The 26,632-nt window shown below is 33.1% G+C and overlaps 2 protein-coding genes across 6 annotated transcripts in view; both read right to left on the reverse strand.

Annotated features, from left to right (window-relative positions):
* Window positions 1–100: 100 nt before the first annotated feature.
* Window positions 101–18,394, reverse strand: LOC148600937 (uncharacterized). Of its 2 annotated transcripts, none has more exons than XM_088555985.1 (7): window positions 18,216–18,394; window positions 14,381–15,678; window positions 10,850–10,919; window positions 10,028–10,327; window positions 9,267–9,563; window positions 5,814–6,176; window positions 101–1,793 (listed from the first exon to the last, which is right to left on the reverse strand). In XM_088555985.1, exons 1-7 carry the CDS (start codon window positions 18,250–18,252, stop codon window positions 1,468–1,470), a joined length of 2,691 nt encoding a protein of 896 aa, XP_088412111.1. In that variant the 5' UTR covers window positions 18,253–18,394; the 3' UTR covers window positions 101–1,467. The 2 variants fall into 2 exon arrangements, with proteins under 2 accessions (XP_088412111.1, XP_088412113.1); XM_088555987.1 differs by lacking the exon at window positions 18,216–18,394 and adding an exon at window positions 16,401–16,653.
* Window positions 18,395–20,526: 2,132 nt separating this feature from the next.
* Window positions 20,527–26,632, reverse strand: part of LOC148600938 (uncharacterized) — a 101,090-nt gene continuing 94,984 nt past the window's right edge. For 2 of the 4 annotated variants that reach the window (XM_088556453.1, XM_088556449.1), the window contains 2 exons: window positions 26,346–26,379; window positions 20,527–23,512 (listed from right to left, as the gene is read on the reverse strand). In XM_088556453.1, the coding sequence (XP_088412579.1) occupies window positions 23,488–23,512; window positions 26,346–26,379 (59 nt within the window). In that variant the 3' untranslated portion in view covers window positions 20,527–23,487. The remainder of the gene's footprint in view (window positions 23,513–26,345; window positions 26,380–26,632) is intronic. The other 2 variants (XM_088556451.1, XM_088556448.1) reach the window with 1 other exon arrangement.

Consider the following 26,632-nt stretch of genomic DNA (forward strand, 5'->3'; position numbering starts at 1 on the left):
TATACTTAGAAATCGATGGTAAAGGAAAACTATTGACCAAACTATATGAAATAAAAACGGTTTCTGTGCTTCGACTTTTGTCAGAAAATTATTTTGCACATAGAACTAAATAATATAATAGTAAAGCATCTTCCTCTTGTTTATGCACCAGAACAGAGTTCTGTACAGAAATTAATTTTGCATTGAACTAACAGAAAGCCACGAACTATAAATCCCTCGATATTAAAATGTTTAACCGCGAAAATTGATAGCGCAAATATGTTCATTTGACATAATCCGCTGATTGATTGATTAATTGTTGGGTTTTAACGCCTGAGCAGCAATATTTCAGTTATATTCAGGCGGTGAACATGAAATGGAAAATAAAATGGACATGAAATAATAATGATGATATGAAAAAAGGGATGGGACACAAGGATAATACAGTCGACAAATTTTGATTGCCACAAGATAAAAGGGAGGGATGGGTAGGGTCGGGTAATTCAGCCTCCTGTGGCGGAGCGCAAAGGTTCCTACTCCTATCGAATACATCAGCAGGGTTCTTAACGTGCGAAGAACGTGGCATCTTTCCCACTATGGTTTGCGGTCAGGTTTCCGTATTATAGCTTGAAAACCCCAGCATGAAACATGCCTGGGGTACCCCATTCCACCACCTGGGGCACACAACCCAATTGCTCTGTGGGCAGAGTGCCTGGCCCTCGGCCCGATTTCTGAGCACTATTTAGTCGCCTTTTACGACAAGCTTAGCGCTGCTGCAGGCCTATTCTTTTGACACCCGGACCTGCACGGGGCGAACATAAATACGTTTACATTACAAGAATGTCATAGGAACTGAATAAAATTGTAGATAGGAACTAGACACTTGACTCTCCGTCATTGCTTTCAAATGGTAACCAGTGGTTATGTGTGCATAATTATCTACATTTTAATATATACCCCTTTGACATATTCCTATATGACGAATGTTTACGTGATAAAAAAAAAACACTTGCAAGTGTGGAAATATTTTTGTTCCGTTGTGAAGCATCGAAACCCTTTGAAGCTCCGCCAGAAGAGAACAACATTAATGTATAGAGAGCGATTGTTGCTAATATAGCCGGGTAAGCTGGTACACGTCAGATTTGTGCAGCAGGGAAGACCCAGCTAATTAGAGATCAAACGAAAATAAATAATGTTCTTAAAATGACGCGTTTCAAAATTGTAGCGAACCTTCTGGGCATTATTCAGCCTCGAATTCATTGGCAAACGAAAATAAGCTACAAACTGACCCTATTTTAAGGTTTTAAAGGCTCGTTTTACGGATATGGTTTTCACCGTACAAATATCTATTGGTTCACTTGCGTTAAAATTGTCTTGAACTATCGATGAACTATGTGTAATATTTTGAAAGTTTAAATTATCGTTAGTTGATCGGAATTTCTTAATTAGGTGGCATCATCGAATATAATTCTCACAAATGCGCAAGAATTATTTCTTTTTATTGAAGCGGCTCTTCAAAGTCTTACAATATTCAACCACCGTTTCCAAAAAGAAAGATTTGGTGCGGATTTCTCGTATCAATACAGGTATGTCTAACAGTATCATTGTTCCAAAGGTTAATGTAAGGAGTACAATCCCGAGCGCACCTGTCGCAGCCGCTGACGGTCGAGAATCTGGCGCGCTTGTCTTCAGTCGTATTGTGGAAGATAGCTTCTGCTTATCAACTGATAATTCTTTCTTCAAAGCTGTCGTTTTATTGTTTAGATATTCAAGTTTTGTTTCCTCAGGTACATAAACAAAGGTTACAACAGTTTCTGAAATTAAACAAATACAATGTTTTATGACTTTAAAGTAAAACTTGATAGGACTAATTCTAAGAATACATTATATATATATATATCAACGTTATTTGTACAATGCAAAAAGTTGTACAAATCCTATAAAAAGCTGTATTATCTTATCTTTGCAATGTTCGTGCTTTGATTTTAATACAATGGTTTTGAAACCAAAAAGCTTGTATTCATGTATACCCTGATAAATGTGTTAGTAGTTAGTATCACGTACAAACGTGTGAATTTCATGTGGTTTTCTCAATTAAATTTAATTGAACTTCTGAGTAAACAACTATAATGAACATACGTGGCATGCCGATGTTTAGTACTCAGAATTAAATTAAATATATTTGTTCATTAATTCTTGTTGCATAAGGAAAATGCGTTTACCACACTGATTTTCATTTTAATTGGCCAAATTCTCATATCTATTTCATTTTCAGCAAATTAACTAAAAAATGCAACGTAATGCCAATAACTAAACATACTTTATCAATAGTTCCATTTGGAGTCTATGTTTGTTCAACCAAAATCACTATACCTCGCAGAAGAATATGTCACGCATGTTTAACACACACGACAGAATCTTAAAGTTCATTATTACAAGGCATGCGCGGTAATCTAAATATATATAAAACATGGCGAAAAGATAACTGTCGTATTTGAATGGCACTATTTCACTGATAATCTGTATCGCCATGGATCTGGTGTTAATATGGTTAATGTATGACCAAACAGCAACCAACAGTGTTTTAGCCACATGGTGTATTACATTCTTTTCCATACCTTTACATGCATACATTCTATACTTAGAAACCGCATTGAACTTTATAGCTTTTCCAACAAACTACTAAAACTGATTTTGCAATTTGGCATTTTACTTTACTCTTAATGATATAATGACAATAGGTTTTGATTATAAAAGATCATAACATATCTTCAGAAGCATTTATCTGAATTTTATACCAGTTATACTTGCTGTTACATACATCTTAGCATTAAAACAAAATTACATTATACATACATTGAGTCATTTCTTTCATTTAATTAGATTCAGTGAAACAATAATTTTATTGTGGTTTTTATGTCAGTTTTTTTACTTGTGGTCTTTTAGAAAACAGACTTCCGATAAAGTGTCATAAAGTTTATTGTTATCATACCAATGGAAAATTACAAAACCAACATAAAAAACAAATTTGAATGTCAGTAGTTTGTTGAACATAGTTCATTGGAAAAGCTATATGAGTATTTTAAAGATTGATAACTTGTATGACTGAATAAACGTTAGGTTTTAAAAGCTATAAATTGCCAAATATTAATATAATCCTTCTCCATTTCTCAATGCAAAAATACCAGTTTTATATATTGTAAATTTCGATATGCTGTATACGTGTTTCAAGGAGTAACTTCTCACCAGGAGCATTAAAAACAAATATGTAGGAAGATCATAATCAAAATATTAGTTGTATACAAGAAGTACTCAAGACCAAGACTATCGTAAGAGGAAGCCAAATCCACCATCGAGAGGTTCTACTATTTGCAATGAAAGGAATGAAGCCTCAGTGTTTTACGTATTTTTAGCTAACCTGGGCATAGGCCATGTGAGCTATTGCCATCACTTGGCGTCCGTCATCGTCGTCGTTAACAATTATTCAAACATCTTCTCCTCTGAAACTACTGAATGAATTTGGATGAAACTTAATATGTTTTTTAGAGTATCCTGCACAAAGTTTCGATTTTTGAACTGTTAAAAAACATGGCCGCCGTTACTAAACATGGAACACAGGGGTTAGACAGCAGTTTTTGGCATACATCTCCAAAACCATTAGATTTAACCATATTCTGATTTGGATAAAAGTGTTCAGCATAAGATCTATCTGTAATGTAATTTTGGTGAAAATCTGTTCACCTATTGTTGGAATTATTGCCTTTTTTGTTGTTTTTTGCTGTTTTTGATGTTATTACTTTAAAAAATGTCTTCTCCTCAGAAACTACTGTACATAATTCAATGAAAAGTTGGTATTATTGTTGTTTAGGGTTATTCTAAACAAAATTACCGTTTTGAATTTTGATTGGTAAAGAACGGCTGTCGTTACTAAAAATAAAACATAGGGGTCAGACAGCAGTTTTTTTTTTGCATATATCTCCAAAACTGTTGGGTTTAAACAAATTTTGACTGAGTAAAAGTGTTCAGCATCACGATATCAATTTTTATCTGATGTAATTTTGGTGAATATGTGTTGAACAGTGTTGGAGTTATTGCCCTTTTTGGATGTTTTTTATGTAATTACTTTAAAAAATCTTCTCTTCAGAAACTACTACACAGAATTCAATGAAAGTTGGTATTACTGTTTTTAGGGTATCCTACACAAACTGACCGCTTGAATTCTTTATTGATGAAAAAACATGGCCGCTGTTACGAAAAATAAAACAAAAGGGGTGGGTCGAAATGCAGTGTTTTTGCAAATAATTCAAAAATCGTTGAATTTAGCCAAATTCTGATGGAGTGTAATACTTTTCACCACCAGTAGACGGACCTTTGCCAAAATTTTCAAAATAATTTGTTGCCTGTTGTAGGATTGATATCCCCCTGAAACAGATTTTATTGTCGTTTTTATGTGTACAACTCTCTGAAGCCAATTGCAACCAAATTTAATTTAGTTTAATTTAAATTTTAGGGTTTCCTCCATAAACTGATCATTATAACTTTTCATCAGTCAAAACAAAAAACAAAAAAAAAAAAAAAAAAACATGGCCATCGTTACTAAAATTTGAACACAGGGGTCAAAATGCTTTTTTTTAATTTTTCCTTCTCAACTATAAAAGAATAATGAAAATGAAAGCTACCCATCAGATAAACATGATATTCTGAGTTGACGGGCAGTATATAATTTATTTTTTAGACTGCCATTTTACGACCATTTTCACCAGTTGCTCAGATTCCATCTTTAGAAAACTATGTGTTTTAACTGAATTGTGATGACGAAAGATTGTTTTTGTCGGCAAAGTTCCCGCTATTTTTATACTTGCTTTGATTTTAACGATAATTGGTTTATATAGTAAACATGAATGGTGATGATGAAAAGTTTGGATAGCAGTGGTTTAACTTCATTTTATGTTCTTTTTCAGCAAATCTATATTGGGCTAATGCCCCTTCAGACCAGGTGAAATAATAGGGCATAGGGGTACCCCTGCCCAAGTGTTTTCCAGAGGTTCTAAAAACACTTTGAAGGCATCTATAACATTTTACAGAGCATTAGGTACTCTTTTGAGCTTACCGCATTCTTCAATGTATTCTATTTTTTCAGCATTTTTTTGTCAAACATGGTAACAAAGCATGATACATTTACCTACTTTGGGTATGGTTTGTCAGGTGAGCGATTCGGGCCCTTCGAGAGCCTCTTGTTAAATTTTTAAATTTGGAATACTATTATGTATATATTTGAATTTCTGATAGACATTTAATTTGTTTACGACTTATGTGGAAATTTTAAGACTAAAATCTAAAAATTGACATGATAAAATAGAGCAATTTTGCATTTTTTAGAATCCTTTCTTATTATTCAAAATATTCAAAGCCACCACAAGCTTCCACCAAATATCATTTCGTTATGTTTACACATCAATTACTTTGTTGTTGGAAAATGACAATGTAACATTTTTCTATGAAAAGCAAAACAAAATAAACACAAAGAAAATCTAGGATTTTTCTCCGAATTTTCTAGACTTCTGAAAAAATACTATAACTGCCTCACAAGTTAAATAATGGATGTTACAATACCACTCGTTGACATGAAGATTATGTGAAATGCAGATAAAGTAATTCATGACATTTGATGACATTTGTTGGGTCGATTAGCTCTTAAAATCCCTAAAAGAAGTACAATTGTATTTTGAAAATACTGTAATTAGAAATCTAAGGCCTAATACCATCATGCAACAGACATGAGAAGAAGGATGAATTTTCCGTAATAAAACAAAACAACGTATTATTCTACTTACGATCAAGAACCTTAAGAGTTATAGTTTCACTTTTCACAGTATCAGCTTCATACCGGACGACACATGTATAAACTGCTTCGTCATGCGCAGAAACGTTGTATAGTGTAAGTGATGGATTATTAATGGTAGCCCCAGATGCTTTAGTTAAACTAAGAGCCATTTCAAGCTTGACGGCAAGGTCACCTTGAGTCTTTTCCCAGCAAACTTCACCAATAGGCCCGTTTACAATAACTGAAAGTGTGATATTTTGCCCGGCATAAACCGTATTATTTCTTTGCACAACTGTTATTGTGGTACTTGTAGATGATGGACTATGAGTGGTGATAACAGGTCCATTTGTTGTCTTTTCTGTTGTTACAGTTACTTCAAGAAAAGCAATATATATCATATATTAAGATAATAATATACATGTTAGCATGTACTTTAAAGGTGATTGCGTTCAATCATTTACTCTGTATTGCAATGTAATAGAATAACAAAGCCGAAGCTTCGCTGTTTTTTTTACAATGAGCAGTCGTGAAAAGTATATCTTTCTCCTTTTTTCTCGTCCTTTCTCTCCAACTGCATGAAGTATATAAACATTATTTGTCTAACTCAATCCCCAAAAAGCGTTGACATAAATATTTTTTGACTTACGCAACTAAAAATGTGTTGACATAACCAATTATCGTCGAAGCATTTTTTGTCCCCCGCCGCAACGCGGAGCGGGGACATAGAAATGCTGGTGTCCCTTTGTCCGAAGCTTGTGGACGCAACCCCCCAGAAACGGCTGAACGGAATTTCACCAAATTTTGTAGGATTGTTTGTCACCATATGTAGTTCACCATACTAAACCGCTATTTTGATTCGACAATTTTATGGGAGTTATGGGACTTTGTTCATTTTTCACGTTCTTTTTTGCGGATTTATTTTTGGTATGAAGAATTCTTAACCTAACTTAATCTGATTCATTAAGATACATTAATCTTGAATCGCCATATGGACTTCTGAAAGCACGTAAATTTTGAATCTGCTATTTATACAAGTGTCAAACATTTGTAAGGCCAAACAAATATGTCTGTTTAGGGTTACATTCCTCCCAAAAGCCTATATTTGTAAAATAGCATCATGCTTAAGTCATGAAAGTGTTTGGTTTTAAGTAGAAAGTTTAATTTTTAACATACACACCTATTAATCATGTCTTTTATTACAATACACTTATTTTTTGTAGGAATTTTGAACAAATTATAAGTACATTGTATTTACGCTTGGATTTACGTGATATAAGTAAGTCTCCTATTCAAACGCTATTGTGACCTGGTTTTTAACGTACTTTCGGTTTTACCGGAAATGATCCGTATTATACCGGAAATTGGCGGAAATTACCGATTTGGTCAATTTTGGAGAAAAAATGTATTAGGGTCGGAAGAAAAAATTTGGGTCGGTCGGGAAACCCGAAACAGACATATGTTTTTTTTGCCTAATTTAACTCTTTCTACAGCGGCGGGGACATATGGCTACGCGTAGCATTCTTGTTTAGATAAGCGCGACAGAATAGGACTGATGCAACACCTTTTACGGTTGTGGTGAACACAATGTATTTCTCATAGGCAGATAAAGCGTTTCTTGAGACACTTTGTGTCTTTACCAGTCAAAAAAAAACAAAAAAAAAAACAACTGTGAATGGTCAATTCAGTCATTATTTTGTCTAGTAATGAGCTAATGAAAATAGAGCCAAGTTGAGAACCTAAGTTGCTGCTCTACGTAGGGAATTCGTATGTCCTTGTTTCTTAAGAATTTGAGGACTGGCTTGATTCTTGCATTTCAGTAACTTTTAACGCTTTTAACGCTTTTTTGTGAGCTATTGTGAAATTCTGGTACAGGGAATGAATCTCTCTCTAAATGGGGGAAATGCTGCTCCTTTAACACTTGTTTTGCTTTAAAGCATACGATGAAGACAGTTTGAACATTAAGAATGGTGAGTAGATCTTTCAAATCCTCTCTTTAAACAGAAAATGATATAATCTGTTATCTTTTTGATATACAAAATTGTGCATTCAAGTGTCCATATTTTCTTTAATATGCTGCTTCTCTTCTGTACATCAAGCGTCGCATGTTTTTCCTGATTGCTTTCATGTAAAATTTTCTAACATCAGGTATTGTGTAACTAAAAGGACAGTCCAAGTCAATGTATTAAAATAAATCGAAATTTCACTTGTTTTTTTAACATTTGCGTGTTGTTTTGTTTGTTTGTTTGTTTGTTTTTTTGTGTTGTTTTTGTCTTTCAAGAGAAGAAATAGACATTCCCCGAAAAGGTACTAGAAAGAAATATGATATCAATATGAATAACTGTTAAGCGGGAAACAAGATGTCTATACGACTTTACATCAAGTGTAAGAGTAATCAAAGGAACCAAGATTCTAGCCGAAATTTTAAAAAAATGTAATCCTGCGACAAAGACCAGACTGAGAACACAGTCACACATAATTAAGAACGTAAAATAACCCAAATTATACGTAAAAAGTATAAACAAAATGATAATAATAATAAATGAGCAACTCGGACTCCACTTAAAAACTGGAAGCATGTACATGTATGATGCTATCGTTTTAGTCACATATGCCTCATACTGGAAGCATGTAAATGTATGATGCTATCGTTTTAGTCACATATGCCTCATACTGGAAGCATGTACGTGTATGATGCTATCGTTTTAGTCACATATGCCTCATACTGGAAGCATGTAAATGTATGATGCTATCGTTTTAGTCACATATGCCTCATACTGGAAGCATTTACATGTATGATGCTATCGTTTTAGTCACATATGCCTCATACTGGAAGCATGTAAATGTATGATGCTATCGTTTTAGTCACATATGCCTCATACTGGAAGCATTTACATGTATGATGCTATCGTTTTAGTCACATATGCCTCATATTACCCCCGATGGTGTTACATGTACATTACAAGTACACTTCGGATCGACCATACTCTCCATCGGAAAATCTTTAATATCAAGTTCGATCCATAGCTATTCTTTTAAAATTCCGGTGTTGAACTTTTTTTCTATATTTTAGATACGAGCTAGTACACACATTCATTACATGTATATACGAATAAATTTAAACAAGATTGTCAATAAAGGAATCAGAAATACTGGTGGAATCATTTTATAAGAAGTAAGTACTCTTCATCAAAGAAAAACGCTGTTTTAAATGGTGTCTTTACTATCTATGGCGCAATTAGAAATATTTTTAGCTGTTTCATTAGATGTGATAGTAATATAGTTATAAACTAAATAAAAAAGTATTTTTCTAATGGTAGAAATTGAAATATCGTCGAAAACAATTGTGGAATATAATTCACGGGATAAAAATCAATCGAATGTAACTAATGAGTGGTCAAAACAATATTATAGAACTGATAAAATCTAGGAACTCGTCAAAAACAACCCAAAAAAAAGATACAACCTTGTGATACTATAAGGAGTATATCTGGTCCTTTACTCGTTCCGAAGTAGTTGGTGGCATGACAGTTATAGACCCCAGTGTCAACAAGTGTACTGTTTCTAACGAGGAGAGAAGGATAAGTAATAGTCCCATGACTATACTTTATTCCAGTCGTATTGAGGAAATTCTCATTGCTTGATTTCGTCCAATACAAATCCGTAACATTTAGTTCAGATGTGAATCCACATGGCAATTTTGCGTCTTCACCTTCGTTTTTTAGTCTGTATTGGAGATTTTGTACTGTCATCAAGGGGGGATCTAAAATATTTGAAAAGCAAACATATATCCTCACAATATTCATGCCCCACTATTATAGTAATTTATCACAACATAAAACTGAATATATCCGAGCTAAAATATAAATTCATTTTTCAATGATTGGTTGGTTTGCTAGGATACATGAATTGATAATATTTAAAATAACAAGGAAAAGAAAGTTTAAAGGTAAGGATGTATGACTCAGACACAAAGTCAGTGCAACCCCGTCACGCTGTATACCAAATAAAATCGAACACACATTCACACGGACAGCGGTAATATCCCGACACCTTATAGCGGGCAAACGAAGCGTAATGGAACACTCTACTGTAAATGGTAGTTCTTTTGTCTTTGTTGTTGTACAGCCACTTGATATGAATATAATTAATAAAATTTAGAAATTAAGGCCATTTATTCAATAACAAACAAACATACAAAACAAAAACAATTACAGATATATTTACCTCCCACAAGAACCAATAAAATTTCCCTACTATCGTTTCCTAGTCTGTTGGTCGCTTGACACTCATATGTCGATGAATCGGGTACAGCCATAGATATTATTGTAAGCGTGCTATTAGTGAGTTCACCATTAGAGAACGTGTTGACAGTAAAACGGGTATTTGATGCAGTCTCATTTATAATTGTCCCATTATAAAACCACTGCACCGATGGTGTAGGATTAGCTCGAACAAAGCAGTGCAAAACAACGTCGTCGTTAAGTTTTGCTGTCATATCTATGCTTTCAATGTACACTTCTGGTGCTGAAATAGACATTTTGAAAACATTTCCGTAGTCTTAATTACCAATTTCTATGTATATTGGAAATGGTAATGGGCTTGTATATATATTTTCAGACCCTTATATATATTATTTATATATTTGATCCTCTATCCTACATAATAACACATAGATGAACTGTCCCGTACTACCATACATCGTGTACTAAGTTACAGCCCTAGATTAATCCTACGAGGAGGAATCACCCGGCCAGCGAAAGCTATATTTTATAGCCTAGCTGGCCGAGTGGTCTAGGGCGCTGGACTTAGTGCAGGCGGTGTTGCCATAGATGTCACAGCGGTACGAGTTCGAGTACGGAACGACCAAAAATTTGCTTCGCAAATTTGACAGTTCTAACATCGTTGGGAATTTTTCAGACCCTTCTATATATATATAAGGGTCTGAAAAATTTCCAACGCTGTTAGAACTGACATATTTGCGATTGAAATTTTAGGTCGTTCACTCCGATATGAGCTAACTTTAACATAAAGGCAAAATGTACGTACCTAAATATGGGCATTCTAGGTCTACGAAAACGCAGCTATCTGTTCCTGTGCTTTGTGTAGAGTTGCATGTCTAGAATTATATTTCAAATTTTTAATCATTGGCTTATCAAAAGAACGATAGCTATGCAAAAAACAAAAAACAAAAACAAAAACAAAACAAATATAAAGAGTGAACAAAGTTATCCAGATCATTAATTAATCACAAAAATCATAACCCGTTTAATACTGAGAATTCATTCCTTGTTTTTCGCATAGTAAATATATCTAAGTGCTGGATTAGGCTTCCTATCGCAATATTTTTGTTTTGGTACTACGAGCTTGCATTTGTTTGCAGATCCTCATTTGTTATTGTTTCAAGCATTATATTTTTACACAGAATGACATGAACAACCATTTCAGATTTATATATGAGTAAAGAAGCTATTGAAATAACAAAAGGAAACTAAAACATAGAATTGAAGACCTGCGATGTTTTATTTATTGTTGTATCGTATGTGATTCATGGTTGAAAAGTCTACATATTTTTATTCTTGATTTTTTTGTTAAAATTGTTATATTAAACAGAAGTTGACATGTGGATTGTCATATAATCCTTGTTCTTGAGAGATATAAATTAAATAGAATGTACTGAAAAATTCAAAATTGAGGGAGATAACTCGGTAAATGACATCAAATTTACTATGAAACAAAAATAGTACTGTCCGTCCCAGGAACAGTGAGTTTTTACCTGTTGTAAATGATTGTGGTAAAACGATGAAATATTGTCATGAATTAAGACAGGTGACGACAAGAGTTCACAGTAACTACTCGACATCTACATCTAACATTTACGGTCATCTCCTGTCCGAGATCGTGATAGGTGTTAATAGAAATTTGTCCGGTTGTCATACCCTGTCTTGAATTTTCAGTGGACTGTCGTAGATTGTCACATGTTTTGATAGATGGCTACAATAATTTAATTGCTGTCTATAACTGTGTCGAATTGTAACAGTCCATGAAAAATATGGACAATATTTTCACGGCCTGTTATGGACTGTCCTGAACTGTAAGTGGTAACAATAGGTGAAAACAGTATAAATCGCCCGATTATGAACAGGTATATCTTGTTACAGAGAATGACACAATTTGTACGACCAGTTATGTACTGTTATGGTTTGTGACGGATGGGGACTGGTCAAAAGTCAAATATAAATATTATCAAAATCTAACGTATAGTATGATTTACAAATATCGTGATTTTGTGAAAACAATTTTTTTTTAAATTAAGTGAATCTGTTTGAAAGAAACGGGTCCGTCTAAACACCGCAAAGACCAGTCTTAGTGCACTTAGACCATAAAAGTAGCACTAAGACCAAAAGACACTTTTCGCAAGTAAATTTGTAGTACTACCAGTTGAAAGGGCATGTAAAACTGCATGTAATTCACTCAGTTGGATATAAATAAGTAATACAATCGTTTTCCCGGCACGTGTGAGCAATTACGTGAGTGACAGACCCTGACCTGAACTCTTTGATGTCTACAGTTGGGTGTGGATATTTTTTATTTTTATATTTTCGAGTCTCAGTGCCAGAATCGGAAACTGGGTAATGTTCAAAGCTAACCGATCATTTCATGTAAACTTCCCGTTCTCGTTCAAGCAAGAAACACATGTAGAACACGCGTGTATGATACTTAAGATGTACATTTTTATCTCGTATGGAGCTAGAACTATGGCGCCATGGCGGGAAACACGGCGGGGATCTGCAGCATAATGTGGCGTATAACTACATATTTATGCAAATAATAAGCGAATATTAAGTACTGAAATTACGAGTGCAATAAGTCGCTACCAATATTAGCGACTTACAAATAGTGTTTTTAACATACTGTCCAAAGCTGTAATAAAAAAAACATTTTAAAATTCTTAATTTAGGTGTCATTTTGTGATAGAATATATGTTATGTTGTCGTTTTTTTACTAAGGTCCAGATTTTATGGCTTTTCTTTTCACACATATGTTCAGGATAAACGATGTCAGAATGAATCTATGCGTGTTAATAAACTTATCTTTATTGCAATGAACCCCCGTGTAGGTCCGGGTGTCAAATGAATAGGATCACAGCAGCGCTAAGCTTGTCGTAAAAGGCGACTAAATAGTGCTCAGAACCCTAGCCAGGGGCTAGGGCGCTCTGCTCACAGAGCAACTAGGTTGTGTGTCCAAGGTGGTGGTATGGGGTACCCCTGCGGGTTAGATGCTGGGGTTGTCAGACTATAATTCGGAAAACCTGACAACAAACCATAGTGGTGCACCGTGTTGGGAAAGATGCCACGTTCCTTGCACGTTAAAGAACCCTGCTGTGGTATTCGATAGAAGGAACCTTTGCTGTCTGCCACAGAAGGCTAAATTGCCCGACCCTACCATCCCTCCCTTTTTCTAGTGACTCCTGTAATCACTTAATGACAGTATTTCATCGTTTTCTCACAGTCATTTATCAAATATTAACAGTAGACAACAGGTCTAAAATCACTGTCCCCGGGACGGACAGTATTAATTTTGGTTCATAGTTTATTGTACAACAGAATCTACTGGATTTTAAATGTGAATTATCACTTAAGAACAGACAGATTGGAATGAATGATTATACATTTCATTATAAAGATATTAAAGCGACTAAATAACAAATATAAAAATGTGTAGCCTTTTTTTTAAGTATATCACATATTACAGAATTTTCCCGATTCTTACAAAGACTGCTACTTAAATCCTTATGAGTTTTGATATATCCATTTCATATTTCCGTGAAAAATAAAACAAAAGTAAAATGTAGAGTATTATCAACATTTAATGATCCACTAAAAAAAAATAGTTGTCGAACTATGTGCCTAATTAGGAAAAATTTTTTTACTCTGTTTTAGTTCAAGTCTGAGTCAGGAAACGAAAACAAATTAACAGTCATGGAAAATAATGTCTTTAAAATATGGAGTGTTGTTATTGATTTGAGAAACTATCCATGTAAAAACCAGACAGATAGGGGCGGCACGGGTTGAAATGTATCCCAAAGGTATTGTTATTATGGCATCAGAAAGAACAGGGATTTTTCTGTATCAAAGGTGAATGACTCAGAATATACATTCAAAGATTTCTAAAAATCCACAGTGACTATAGTATGAACAGATCGAAGAGTTTAATTTTGCACTGATTTCTATGTAATTCATTTCATTCCCACAATTTCAGAAAATTACAAACAACATTATGCATTTTAGAAACATGAGATGTGATCTTAAATGGATAAAAGATATCTGAAAACAACATTTGATATGTGCTACCCACTGCCTGGTACTTTCATGGACTATACCAAATAAAGTTCTGATTGAACTATAACCACGTGTATAGCATACCACAATTTACACGAGATGTATTTTATGTATTTAATGTATGAATTTTTGACTGTTTTAGTCAATTTAAATAGACTGTTTTTAATCAAAAAGGTGCTCCTACTAACTACGAAAAAAATGACTTAACAATACATTTACATCCATAATATTAGATTACCTCGTTTCTGGTATAGTAATCACTTCCAAGATTATAAACGCCAAGCCTTGAGAACTTCGAATAGTAAACATAACCTCCAAATACCCCAGTGCCATTTGATATAGTGTTAAGGTCAGATGTGATCCGAATAACCGAAGAATTACAGGTTGTATCACCAGCAATGGTAGAACTTGTAATTACATCTGTTGAATTGATTACTTTTTTGTTCAGAAGTATTTCGCCTGTATTGTCGCAAGTAAAAATTGTTACACTGCTGTTTTTAAACCCATTCACACTGTCGGGAATGTAAAAATTGTATTCCGTCAAATAACCATCCAACGGTGTGACGTAGTACATTGAGAAATAATCTGATTCTGTTCCTAAAATATGCGCAATAAGTAGCGGCTTTGATGACATAATGTAATTCATCGGTGAAGAAATGCTTGTAGTAATCTCCTGGGATTTGTGGAGATTATTTCCAAAACATGTTTCGTTGTCATATGACATAATGGTCGTATTTTCACTAGCGGCTAACAAAATAACACGATTATAATTAAAATGTCCGACGTTATTTACAAGAAAATTATATCCAAGGAATTCAGTAGGAGGGACTTGGGCAAGAATAAACGTTCCATTTGAGGTTTGCGGAACCAAGGAATGGCAAAGGCAGCCAGAAAAAACCGCAATTTTATAGTCACTGTTCAGTTTCAATCCAGTCATAGGATTATCATACCATAAAGTGAAGACGTTAAACCCAGGTGGAATCCGAACTGTCATGCAATCCTGATCATATTTAATTGTGACGTTTGTATTGATATTATTGAAATGATAAACACTTGTAATATTGTGAAATGTTATATTTATAGTTGTATTTTCATTTACTGTAACAAAGGAAACTAACGATTTACATGACGGCATTAGTACTGGTGCAATGACGTCATATATCAAACCTAAGGCGGAAATAGGCAAGATTCTGTAAGTTTCGACCTCGTCGTTTATTAACTGTATAAAAACTGTCACCTCTATATGAACTCCATTAATTACTTCCAGCTTTATCCCGTGTTGTTGAAGCGACTCGTTACCTGAACTGAAAGCGTTTTTCGCGAGATCAACTTGGGTAAAGTTATATCGGGAAACTGTTGTATTATGATCAATGTTCGAATTCATTGTTGTTTTCAGAGATATTTCAGCGTCTTTATCTGTTGGGTTCATAATAACGACATAACTTCCGGATGATTTTGCATGTTCCGTTCGTGGCGGGATGACTAAATAAAAGACCGTCCCTTGAGTCGTTCCCTCCGTGCGAATGTATCCTACAACTGAATGTAGGATTAGGGTAACAATATTGGACTTTTATTGGTAGAAGAAAACCGTGATAGTCTACATATAACAGTAGAGTCATTAAGACCGTAAAATAGCCAAACAGATCAGTATAATTTTGACATAAGTAATTGTTGTTGAAGTGCTAAAATAATAGTATTTGACTATCTAAAACTGATTTATGGTTGATCTAGTCAACTCGATTGCTATAAGATTGTTATTTTATGCAAGTTATTCAAAGATGTTGTGAATTTGTTAAATTCTAATCATATTTTGAATGAAATGAAAGTTACCCGCATGCGAATTACGAAAAACAAAGATCTTTTATCTATAGGTTGCTTATGATAGTATCGTTTACCGGAGAAAAAATTGAATTTATCATCACAATGCAGTGTTACATGCAGTTGAAATAATCAATTCATAGACTAAAACTTTGGAAATTAGAAGTAATTTCCCAAATTATTTACTGTTCAGCAATGTAACAGTCATTAACAAGTAGCTTGAATTTAGCTATGTTTAATACCTCAGTGTGTAACAAAATTTGAAACACAATTTATAAATGTGTTTTATATTGATAAATAGGTCTTAATGACATTAAACCCGTTTAACAAAAACATAAAACATTAAAATCAGACGGGTACTGTTGTATGTACATGTCAGTAAATTTGTTTTTTAAATCATTATAAAAAAATTCTTAACACTTAACTGAATGTTGACGTACCGAAGGATTGATCGAAAAAATATCCATAGATTAAGCCTGAAGGTAAATTAAAAAAGACTTCTGGCAAAAAAACAAACAAACAAACAAAACAAAGTAACACTGAACAAGTAAACTAAAAATACACGTAACAATGAACAGATGTCAGCTGATCCGGAACGGATAAATATTCTAGCTTCCTTTTAAGAGTCATACCGTGTTGTTCGTTGTGTTCAAAGCCGACGAAAAATGGGGCTTTGTTTGACAGATTCATGTAGTTTTCCACGTCTTAGACGGAAGTCCCATATCCATATATTTGTCACATATGATAATCATATGGTGCTCGATTCATATGATAATCATATGGTAATCATATGAAAATCATATGATATTTAACATATGATAGTTATATGATTATGATTTTCATATGGTAATTTTGGCTTAAAAATATATGACAATCATATGTTAAATTGCAGAAGCTCAATGTTGAGTATTGCATTACATTCAATCTTGCATATATAGTACTTGACGTTGATACTCAAAATCCAGTTCATCGGACTGTAATGACCAATTATATCTGGTAGTTTGTATACCGATAGTATGTATGGTATTGCCATACTTTAATATGTCCTGAACTAGCTTTCAGTAACTGCAATCGTCCTCTTTAAGTGAATATCTCTTTTTGTCTATATGGTTTCTGTTGAGATATTTCATAAGTATTAGATTCTGAGATTATTGAGTGAATTTACATGGTGTGTCTGTATTTTTTATCTTACATTAATGGTGGGTGGCTAAGGCTTTAAAAAATAGTTTAACCCCACCACAGGTGTCTATCCACAGTGAGATGTTGGTCATTATTGTGTTTTTGTGTCGTTAGATGACATGTAATTTATAGTTTGATATCGTTCTGTTACCGTGGATTTTATTTCTTTTGTCGTCGGGGCCTTTAGGAGCTTACTTAAAGGTGTCTTTACACATGTTGAAAACCTTTTGGTGATCTCTTATTGTATTTACTGTTTTGTATCGCAATACGCTAGTGCATTTGTTACGTTTCACCATATCCGTTCTTTTATCATACTTTTCTTTTGCACGGATATAATTGAACATTATTGTGCCAATTGAGATCCCCTTTGTCTGTTGAAACAATAAGCCATTGTAATAGAAAAATAATATTGTCATTATCCGTATATATTTCCAGTCTGCATATACTGCAAACTATAAGTTACAAAGGTTTACCAACATATTTAATCCAATCGAAATAAGTTGGTTTAAGAAATTAAGTTACATTTATATACTTCCAATTGATGGAAGATGCATTCTAATTGTGGAACGTTTGATAGGATTATTTAAAAGAATCATACTTCCAAAGGCCTTTGGGTTTTATTATGTAAGTGTTGTCACAGTAACCACCAACTTAATACACTCAAGCAAACTTCTCAATGAATGCTTGATAAGTACAATTTCTCAAAAATCTATGTGGGGTCGTCCGAGTTTGTAACCGCGTCATAATTACAGATATCTGCCAAATTGTAAAATGAATGTATTAAACTATAAACAATACACATTTACCTCATTTGAAATCAACGAAGTTTTGGTGGAGTCATTTAAGAAGACTGGCCTCATTGAATGCGCTTAATATCATATACTTAAGTGGATAAATTGTCAAAAAAAATTTTTAACTTAATGTAATTTACTTTCTCATATCAACCTTACATTTGCGAAACCGTTTAATCCGATGTTAAGTGCAAACTACGGAAACCTTAGTACTTAGTAGGTACCAGAAATGACCTTCCTAGCTGTCACGAACGATTAACCCAAATATATTTATTGTGCACTTACCCAAGCTAACGAAGAGATGGAGAGATAAAGTTTCCATTATTTTTTTTCTAATATTTCACATAAAGTTTCTCAATTAATTGAAATTTGCTTGCAAATTTTCTATGCCAAAAACACTTTTAATAAAAGCGCATTTAGCTGAACCTAAACACCACTTCATCATCTCGATCCGTTGTCGGGAATATCCACAAATACCTCTGTGAACTGATATAGAGCATACTTGAGTTTTAAAATTCATTTCAAATTTATTTCGATCGTTGCTTTGCATTAGTAAAGTAATCAAATCTACGTCAATTCAAAAATTCATTGATTTCATAACAGACAAAATAAACAAAATCAAAGGTAATGAAGTTGAAGGAAAAAGGTTTAAAACAAAAGAAATGCAAATATTTAATAAAATATTCATTGTTTTAATTTCATGGAACTGTGTTTCTGAATGTTATTTATCAGTTTTAACTTTATGTCTATAATATGTTAATAGTTTTATAGTTGTTTAAACAATTTTTTTTCTCGTGTTGTAGTTAAAAAATTCCAAGTTTCTCTTTCATGCATTATGTACTCAATTTTCCAATAAATTTGTTAGTACAGTAAAACCTGTTTAAACTGAATCCCGAATAGTCCGAACATCTGTATAAATTATAACCAGACACTTTTTAAAGTCCGTCATCACCAATTTGAATGTATTTTGTACCTGAGTGAACATATAACCTGTCTAAACCGGACAAATGTAAGTTTTAAAAGGACTTCGGTTGGAGACAGCTTTCACTGTAGAAAACTAGTAAAATAATGTGATACGGTACATTACATTATTGAGAATTTGAATTTCTCTGTTCGTAAATGTTGTTATCAATTAAGATAGAACATCAGAATTGATATAGCAGTCGCCATAGTCAATAGATTTGTAAAACCTGTAAAATCTGCAAATTTGTTACGTCGCCACATGAAAACAGTTCCATTGAAATACCCTGTTTAAGTTCAATTACAAAAACTAAGGTCCAATTTTGTTTTCTAAATTATCAAACTTAAGTCCATGTTATTTACTCCAATATACGACTTCTACTCCGAACTGATTTGTTTGGTTTATATTAACAACAATCCAATTAAACTCAGTTGACCTCTAACCTCTAATCTTGTTGTTCATTTCTATGCATTTAGCCGAATAAACCAGCTGAACACTTATAATATTTAAGTTGACCTTACTTGTCGGGGGCATAATAAGATGTTTAGCTAGGAATGAAAACCTTGAGAGATTATAACTAGTCATCAATGCTGGAAAGAAAAAAAAACATTCTTAAAAAATGAAGCCTTTCTTAACATTAGACCGTTTTGCCAAAATACTCATTCCCCCCAAAAAAATCCCGTGTCAAAACAGGGATTGGATTCAGGTGCTATGGAGATGAGAAGTTACTAACCCATCGGATTGTGTGATTAAGTTTAGTTGAATTATATGAATAGAGCATCATATGATTATCACATGTGAAACATTTGGCTGTTTGGTTCCCTCTAATATACAACTTGAAACAGCTGCAATAATATTAATGTATATATTATTGGTACATATATCTAATCTTGTCTTATTTGAATCTGAAAAGCAATAAACAATTGTGTGAATGTTTTAATTGGTTGTACCTAGTATGCATGACGTACCATTTAGGTCAAATAAAAGGTCACACATTCTTTCCGACGGACAAAGCATTCCTAGAAAAGGAAGAGGCTTATTAAGTACCAGTCCACATAAAATTCAGGCACTACCAATGGTAAAATGATTCATGGTCAAGAAAAACCCACCAAACAAAGGATGCTATTTTAGTCTACATATGCTATACTTTCACATAACAACCTTATCTGTATTCGGATTTGCACTTTTGAGAAAATCATACATTTATCTCCCACTAGAAGAAACCAAATGAATCCAAATCAAGAAATAACTCTTGCAAAGTGCAAATTTTATGTACAATCTATATGATTTTTATCTCAAAAGCGCAACAACCAAATGAAAAACTAAGACTGGTTACGTGATCAGTTACCGTTTCTGAACAAGAAATAAAACTGAATTTGGTGGGTTTTTGACCTGTATGAATCACCTTTTGTCTGATTTTTAAAAAGACTGCTACTTAACTAACACGTCAGAATTCACAAAAAGTCGTAAGTGTGAAATTGATCGTAAATTATAATGTCACAATGATATTTCCTGTTATGACGTCATTACTTACGATAAACTTTACTCATACGACTTTTTGTGAATTCGACGCCAAAAGACCGCTTTGCTGTATAACGTAAATCTAATGGCCAAGATATAAAATGACTCCAGAGAAAATGTTGTCATTCTTTATTTAACCTGGAAATATATTTTGACCAGTCACATACAAATCAGATTAACACCAAAATGTATTCATACAATATTTTCATGGCAATGCTTGCACAGATTTTGCATTTAAAGTGTCATTTTTCACATATGGTACTTAGTATTTTAAACCATCAACTTATTGTTTAATTGTATTAATATCTATACAGTGTAACTCGTCTAAACCGAACATTATATTAGCCTACAACCTATGTAAATCGGACATAATCTTAAGTCCTACCATAATGAAGGGTAATAAAAAAACATACCGTATTGATAAAATCTAGGAATTGTCAAAAGGAATTTCCGTAAAACAAATGGCAATATCTGGAATAAAACCCAGAAATCTGGAAACCACCGCAAAGGTTCCGACTTGGTACAGGCACTTCAAAATGAAAGGTGGGTTAAACCAGGTTTTAAAGTGCGCTAAACCTCCTGATTCTATTACGATAAATTATTTACAATATATTTCAACCAAATGAGCAGCATAAAATTCGGTAAAACAGTAGTCATAAACAACAAAGATATATCAATACACTGTAAACTTTTGTAAACAGAACACGTGATTTAATCGAACAAATGTCAGGGGGTTTGGTTTAGATTGGTTTCACTGTATCTTCAAATGATTAAACACGTTTCATGAAAATTTTGAGGTAAAACTAGAGTCTGTAAGTTTAGTTTCGTTTTGTAATCAAATCAAAAACTATTACCCGCCAGTAGACGGTGAGTATTTTACTTCGTTACCTCCGTATTCATATCTACAAATGCAATCCATTATTTTATTTATTGCGCAAAATACAATGTCATCTGATTGGGCTCTCTCGGTGATAATTTTGAACTAATTCAAACTACTGGACTACTTCCTGTCGCTTTAAACTACGGAGCTGAATAACCAAAACCCGCTGTTCCTAGAATTATTTTGTGCAGGTTACGATACTTACAGACCCTATATGCTTCGAGGTATTTTAAAGAAAAAGATGATTTCTAGATCCTTAAATGACACAAACGTTGAGTATTTTATTTTAATATATTTAACATACATACATACATACAATAAGCTATTAATTATCATAGGATGAGTATGAGTATTTTCAATGGTACGAATATCCCGTCAGTAGAAAATAACATGCTACTAATTATGAATTGCAATTTATAAAGCAATTGTAACTTTTAAAACAATTAAATATATAACAAAAAATGTCAATAATGTTATAATATTAGCATCTACACAAGAACGACAGTCCTTTTAACAAACAACTTAACAACGAACATTCACAATTTACACACATTAGTAACTGCTAATACGTAACACAGCTATTCAGAGATACATCGATGTATATTAAAGCTTCAACTATTTGAACATACATGAACATTAAAGATTTCAATACAATATTATCTGTCTATATACATAATTTTGATATGCTTGATGAAAACGAAGGGATTTGCAATAAACTTATTTTACCAATAATCAATTTACAGGAGACCATAGAGACAAAGGATAACTATATTGATTGCAGCAACCAAAACCTACATTTTAAAAACATGTAACATTCGAACTTTCATGTTTCTGCAGTCTCCAAGTAATGCTTGACTATATAGATGTAAGCGGTATGAAGACATGTGGATAACGTAAACCAAGGCTAAGACAACATATAAAAAGAATAAGACAATGGTTATCATTTAAAACATGAACATGACTCTTTCTGCAGCTGATCGAATTTGAATTTCAAAAAAAGAAATATGACCAAAATGTCATTCTACTGTTATACCTAAATAAATACGATAACATGTAATATCAATATTTGTTAAAAGGTTTCACAAGTTCAAATACATTATTACGAATTTGAATATGATTTTAAGGTACATGAAGTACAGATAGGTAAAGAAGTTATAGTAAGATTTATTGACTAGATAAATCCCCTGATGTGCGACTTTTGTTCATTTTCAAATTGAAAATGCAATTAAAATATATACTAACGAATCCCTTAGTTTGAAACCAAACCGACAGTTCATAGATACAAAACCTCAAACGGACATTGGATCAAGATAAATGTTTCAAACCAGTCGAATATAAAAATGCTCATATGACAGAGAATAAAGAATTAATGTAAAGTCCTGTCAGAAAATGTACAAATAACAAACATACCGGTCACTTTGGAAACAGAACCTACCAACTCTTTTTAAATTCAATTAATTGGTAATTTTACGGTTACTATAGAACATAATAATTATAAACTATCTAACCAACGAGCGCTCCTACATCCAAATATCGATATCTTTCCAATTTCAATCTTCTCCCGCACAACAGTACACAAATTAAATCTGCTAAAATGAATTATTGCATACTGTATATGTGGTGAGCTAGTATTGTGTTCAAACTCAACTTTGTTCATTCTCGTGTTACATCTCGGAACATCTTGATGACGCAACGGAATGTTCCAAATTTATTCATACTAAGTAAAACCGTATATGTATGCACTGACATCTATTTCATAAGACATAAAAAATCGAAGGGCACATTTATAAAGACGTCTATATTCATAGTTATTGGAAAATTGTCAAGAAAAACGTACCTCATGCAACATGAAAGCCACTCATCCAAAGCAAAAGTTGGACTGAAATTAATTGGGATCGTTAATTGAAAAAAAGTTAAGTATATGGTCATTATACAGTTGACACGTGCACTATACTTTACAATCTTTTATGTCATGTTTAGTTTGCAATTTATGAACATTAAACGCACCTTTAAATATATACAAATCACAGTCATACACCATTAAAGCGTACAAAATGAGATCAAATACATTTTGTTATTGAAGATTGCATCTTTTAGCACCCAGCCAAGAGTTGTCTCCCATTTTATGGGTAATTTTCCTTTCGCTTTATTTCCTGTCCGGGTGGTTTCTGTAATACAGTACTGCCCATGGTATATCACCTCTTATCGGACCGTCTGGCACTGCAATAAATGTTAAGAATATTCAATTTGATCCATTGTCATATAGGCGTTAATACGGTATAAGATAATGATATAATGAACGTACAATTGATTTTTATAAAAACGAGGCTATAAATATTACATTTACATACCATTCTATAAGTAGAAGTATTTGTTAAAAAAATTACAATGGTATACGTGCACCATTATAATCATTTAGCAATTACCTTATGCTGCCAGAAATCATAGTTAAGATCAAATTGACATATATTCTACAAACAAATATCAATGATGTCAATTACTTCTCTTGTGATTCTGAATAAAACAAAAGGTGAAAACATTTTCGATCTGAGATATAAGTAAGCTTATTCAAACAGACTGACTAATGAAACATGATACATCACTACTGGAGCGAACAAAATCACTGATTAAGCGAGAACATTAAGACATTCAATAAGCTTGTGTCATTCTACATCAAAATCATTCTGCAAACATATATTCTGCAAGTGTGGAATCAATTCATAAATAGCGTGTAGAATTAAATTATAAAAGATATCATTAAATGTCTAAGCAAAATTGAAAAAAAAGACATAGAACATCCAATAGAAAATACAGAAGTCAATTTCTATATCTTTAAATATAAAAAAAAACTTAACGCCAACGGAAACTACTTTTGCCCTTAAAAACAAGCTTTGTCGAGAGTATAATGTATATGTATGTTGCGCATGCAATCATTCGTACGTTCAATTTTATAAGTAACAGGAGCAATTGTTCTAAAAGAAAGTAAAAAAACAAAACCAAAAAACAAAACAAGAACAAACAAAACACACACACTTTTCTTTAAAATTTGATGTATTCCAGTTAATAAGGTATCAATATGTTGAATCAAAACAATAACTGTAATCCAACTGATCGAAATTGTTATACCTTATTTTATACCTTACTTTACAACAAAATATCGTTCAACAACAATCACTGAAGAAAAAAAATTCTGTATCAAAGCGTAAGTGAAGAAAAACGATTTAATCGTGTTACGTCTTTGTAAACTTAAGGTCATACAACTATATTTCATCGGACTTTCTTTTAATAAAAATTGTGTTTAATACTAGTAATAATTAATGTTGAAATATGTCATTTCCAACATCAAAGAATGATTAAATTCAGCTTTACGATAGTGTCTGACGGAGTAGGAGCCTAAATATATGTTTTTGCCCCTTCTTTGCATATTGGATAATACCATATGACATGTTATTTTGACACGGTGTAAAATGTGGAGATTTTGAGACAGAAAAAGGTAAATGAAAACAAAAATCCATTTCTAATTTTGGCGGATGATACACAAAAGTAGATTAGACCGGTTTGAATATTTTGTGGAGCGCTATACGGTCTATACATTATTCATGGCTACCAAAAACAGAGCATTAGAGACAAAAAATTACTATTCGGTCATAACGTATTGAACGTCTTTTTAATAGGGAATAATTAAAAGCAAATAAAAGGAAAACATATTTGAATACAAGAACATTTTAAGCTATGCGTTCATCCAAAACCAGTTGGGTTAATTTGGAGTTTACAAATTGGTATAGTACATATATTGGCGTACACTCTGGCGTGTTTAGTATAACAATCACCAAGACCTCTTACCTGTGTTAGTTTTCGACAGGTTTGTTTTTTAAATTAATGCAAAAGGCCTACATAACTGATACCTGCATATATTTGTCAGTAAATTAGTTTCTTCATTTGTTTAAGGTGGGCAAGAAAAAGTTTCCAAACAACAGGTTCCCAGAAGCCTGAATTGCTCACCTGGTTGAATGTTGCCTTTCAAGGGCATTAAATTTAACAAGAGGTTGTCCAACAATTTTGACCAAAGAAGACTTTAGTAGGACTTATTATAAGGTTCATTTCAGCAATTGAAAGTTTCTTTCTATCTATTATAGTTTTCAAGATTTTGTCGGAAAATTCTAAAAAAAAGTTATTTTTCCCATTTCAAGGACAGTATATCGTACAAGGAGTCGCCTGACAACTTTTTACCCTGAAGACTTTTGTAGTCCTAATAATAATGATCATTTCAGCCACTGAAAGAATTTGGCTAAACCTAACTGTTTTGGCGATACATGCGAAAAAAAACTACTTCCTCACCCCTATGTTCTATTTTTAGAAATAGCGGCCATGTTTGTCGATAAAATCCCCACATCTGTCCTATGCAAGATACCCCTAGGCACATTCTTACCCAGTTTGGTTCCAATTGGTCAAGTAGTGTCAGAGAAGATTGTTTTGAAAAAAATAACATTGAAAATATAAAAAAAAACGTTGAAAAGGGCAAACTTCAACGTGGCTTAATGGATTAAAACGACAATTTGACAGATAGATCTCATAATGCTGAACACTTGTACCCTTTTGTCAGAATTTAGATAAAAAACCGGTTTTGGAGATATATGTGAAAAACTACTGTCTGACCCCTATGTTCTATTTCTAGTAACGGCAGCCATGTTTTTCGACGGATAAAAAATCCCCACATTAGTTCTATGCAGGATACCTTAAAGAACATTCATACCAAGTTTGGTTCCAATTGATATAGTAGTATCAGAGGAGAAGAGTTTTGAAAACTTGTTTACGACGACGGACGACGACGAACATCAAAATGATGGCAATAACTCGCATGGCCTTTGGCCAGGTGATGTAAAAAGGAAACGATATGGAAAAAAATAGTAGCATTCAACAGTTAGAACAAGATATCAAGATAAGTACAGCAACCAAACAAATATATAATTTGAAAGTAGAAGTTTTAAGTTGTACAGTTAAGTACACCATAGGGCAACTCAAAATAAATCAAACATGCACATAAGAAGCTTACTAATACATTGATTGCATCCGTAATGTTTCACCATCTGTAGAAAGAATACAGCATATATTTAACGTACGTATACCATACACCTTGTAATATAGGTCGTCGATCCGACAATAGCTATACATTGTTATTCTACACAACATATGCAAAAGGTTACGCATGCGTTTCCTTGGAATTATTACACAAAATATCAAATAAAATTTATATCATCACTCATTTAAAAATGGAACTAATTTGAACATGAAGTTCCATACGTTTTCATGCTAGGAATACCCCACTCGTACAGGAAGTTG

Source organism: Perna viridis, chromosome 12, assembly GCF_037379345.1.
Source record: "Perna viridis isolate PV_CMFRI_1.1 ecotype Kerala chromosome 12, ASM3737934v1, whole genome shotgun sequence".
NCBI classification, from domain to species: domain Eukaryota; kingdom Metazoa; phylum Mollusca; class Bivalvia; order Mytilida; family Mytilidae; genus Perna; species Perna viridis.

Excerpts from the sequence above, each read along its gene's own strand:
- LOC148600937 (XM_088555985.1), bottom strand. The coding sequence starts at position 18,252 with ATGGAAACTTTATCTCTCCATCTCTTCGTTAGCTTGG. Across the intron at positions 9,564-10,027 it reads TTTATTGGTTCTTGTGGGAG|ATCCCCCCTTGATGACAGTA; the intron begins GTAAATATATCT and ends CAAATATTTTAG. Across the intron at positions 6,177-9,266 it reads ACTCCTTATAGTATCACAAG|TAACTGTAACAACAGAAAAG; the intron begins GTTGTATCTTTT and ends CTTTTCTTGAAG.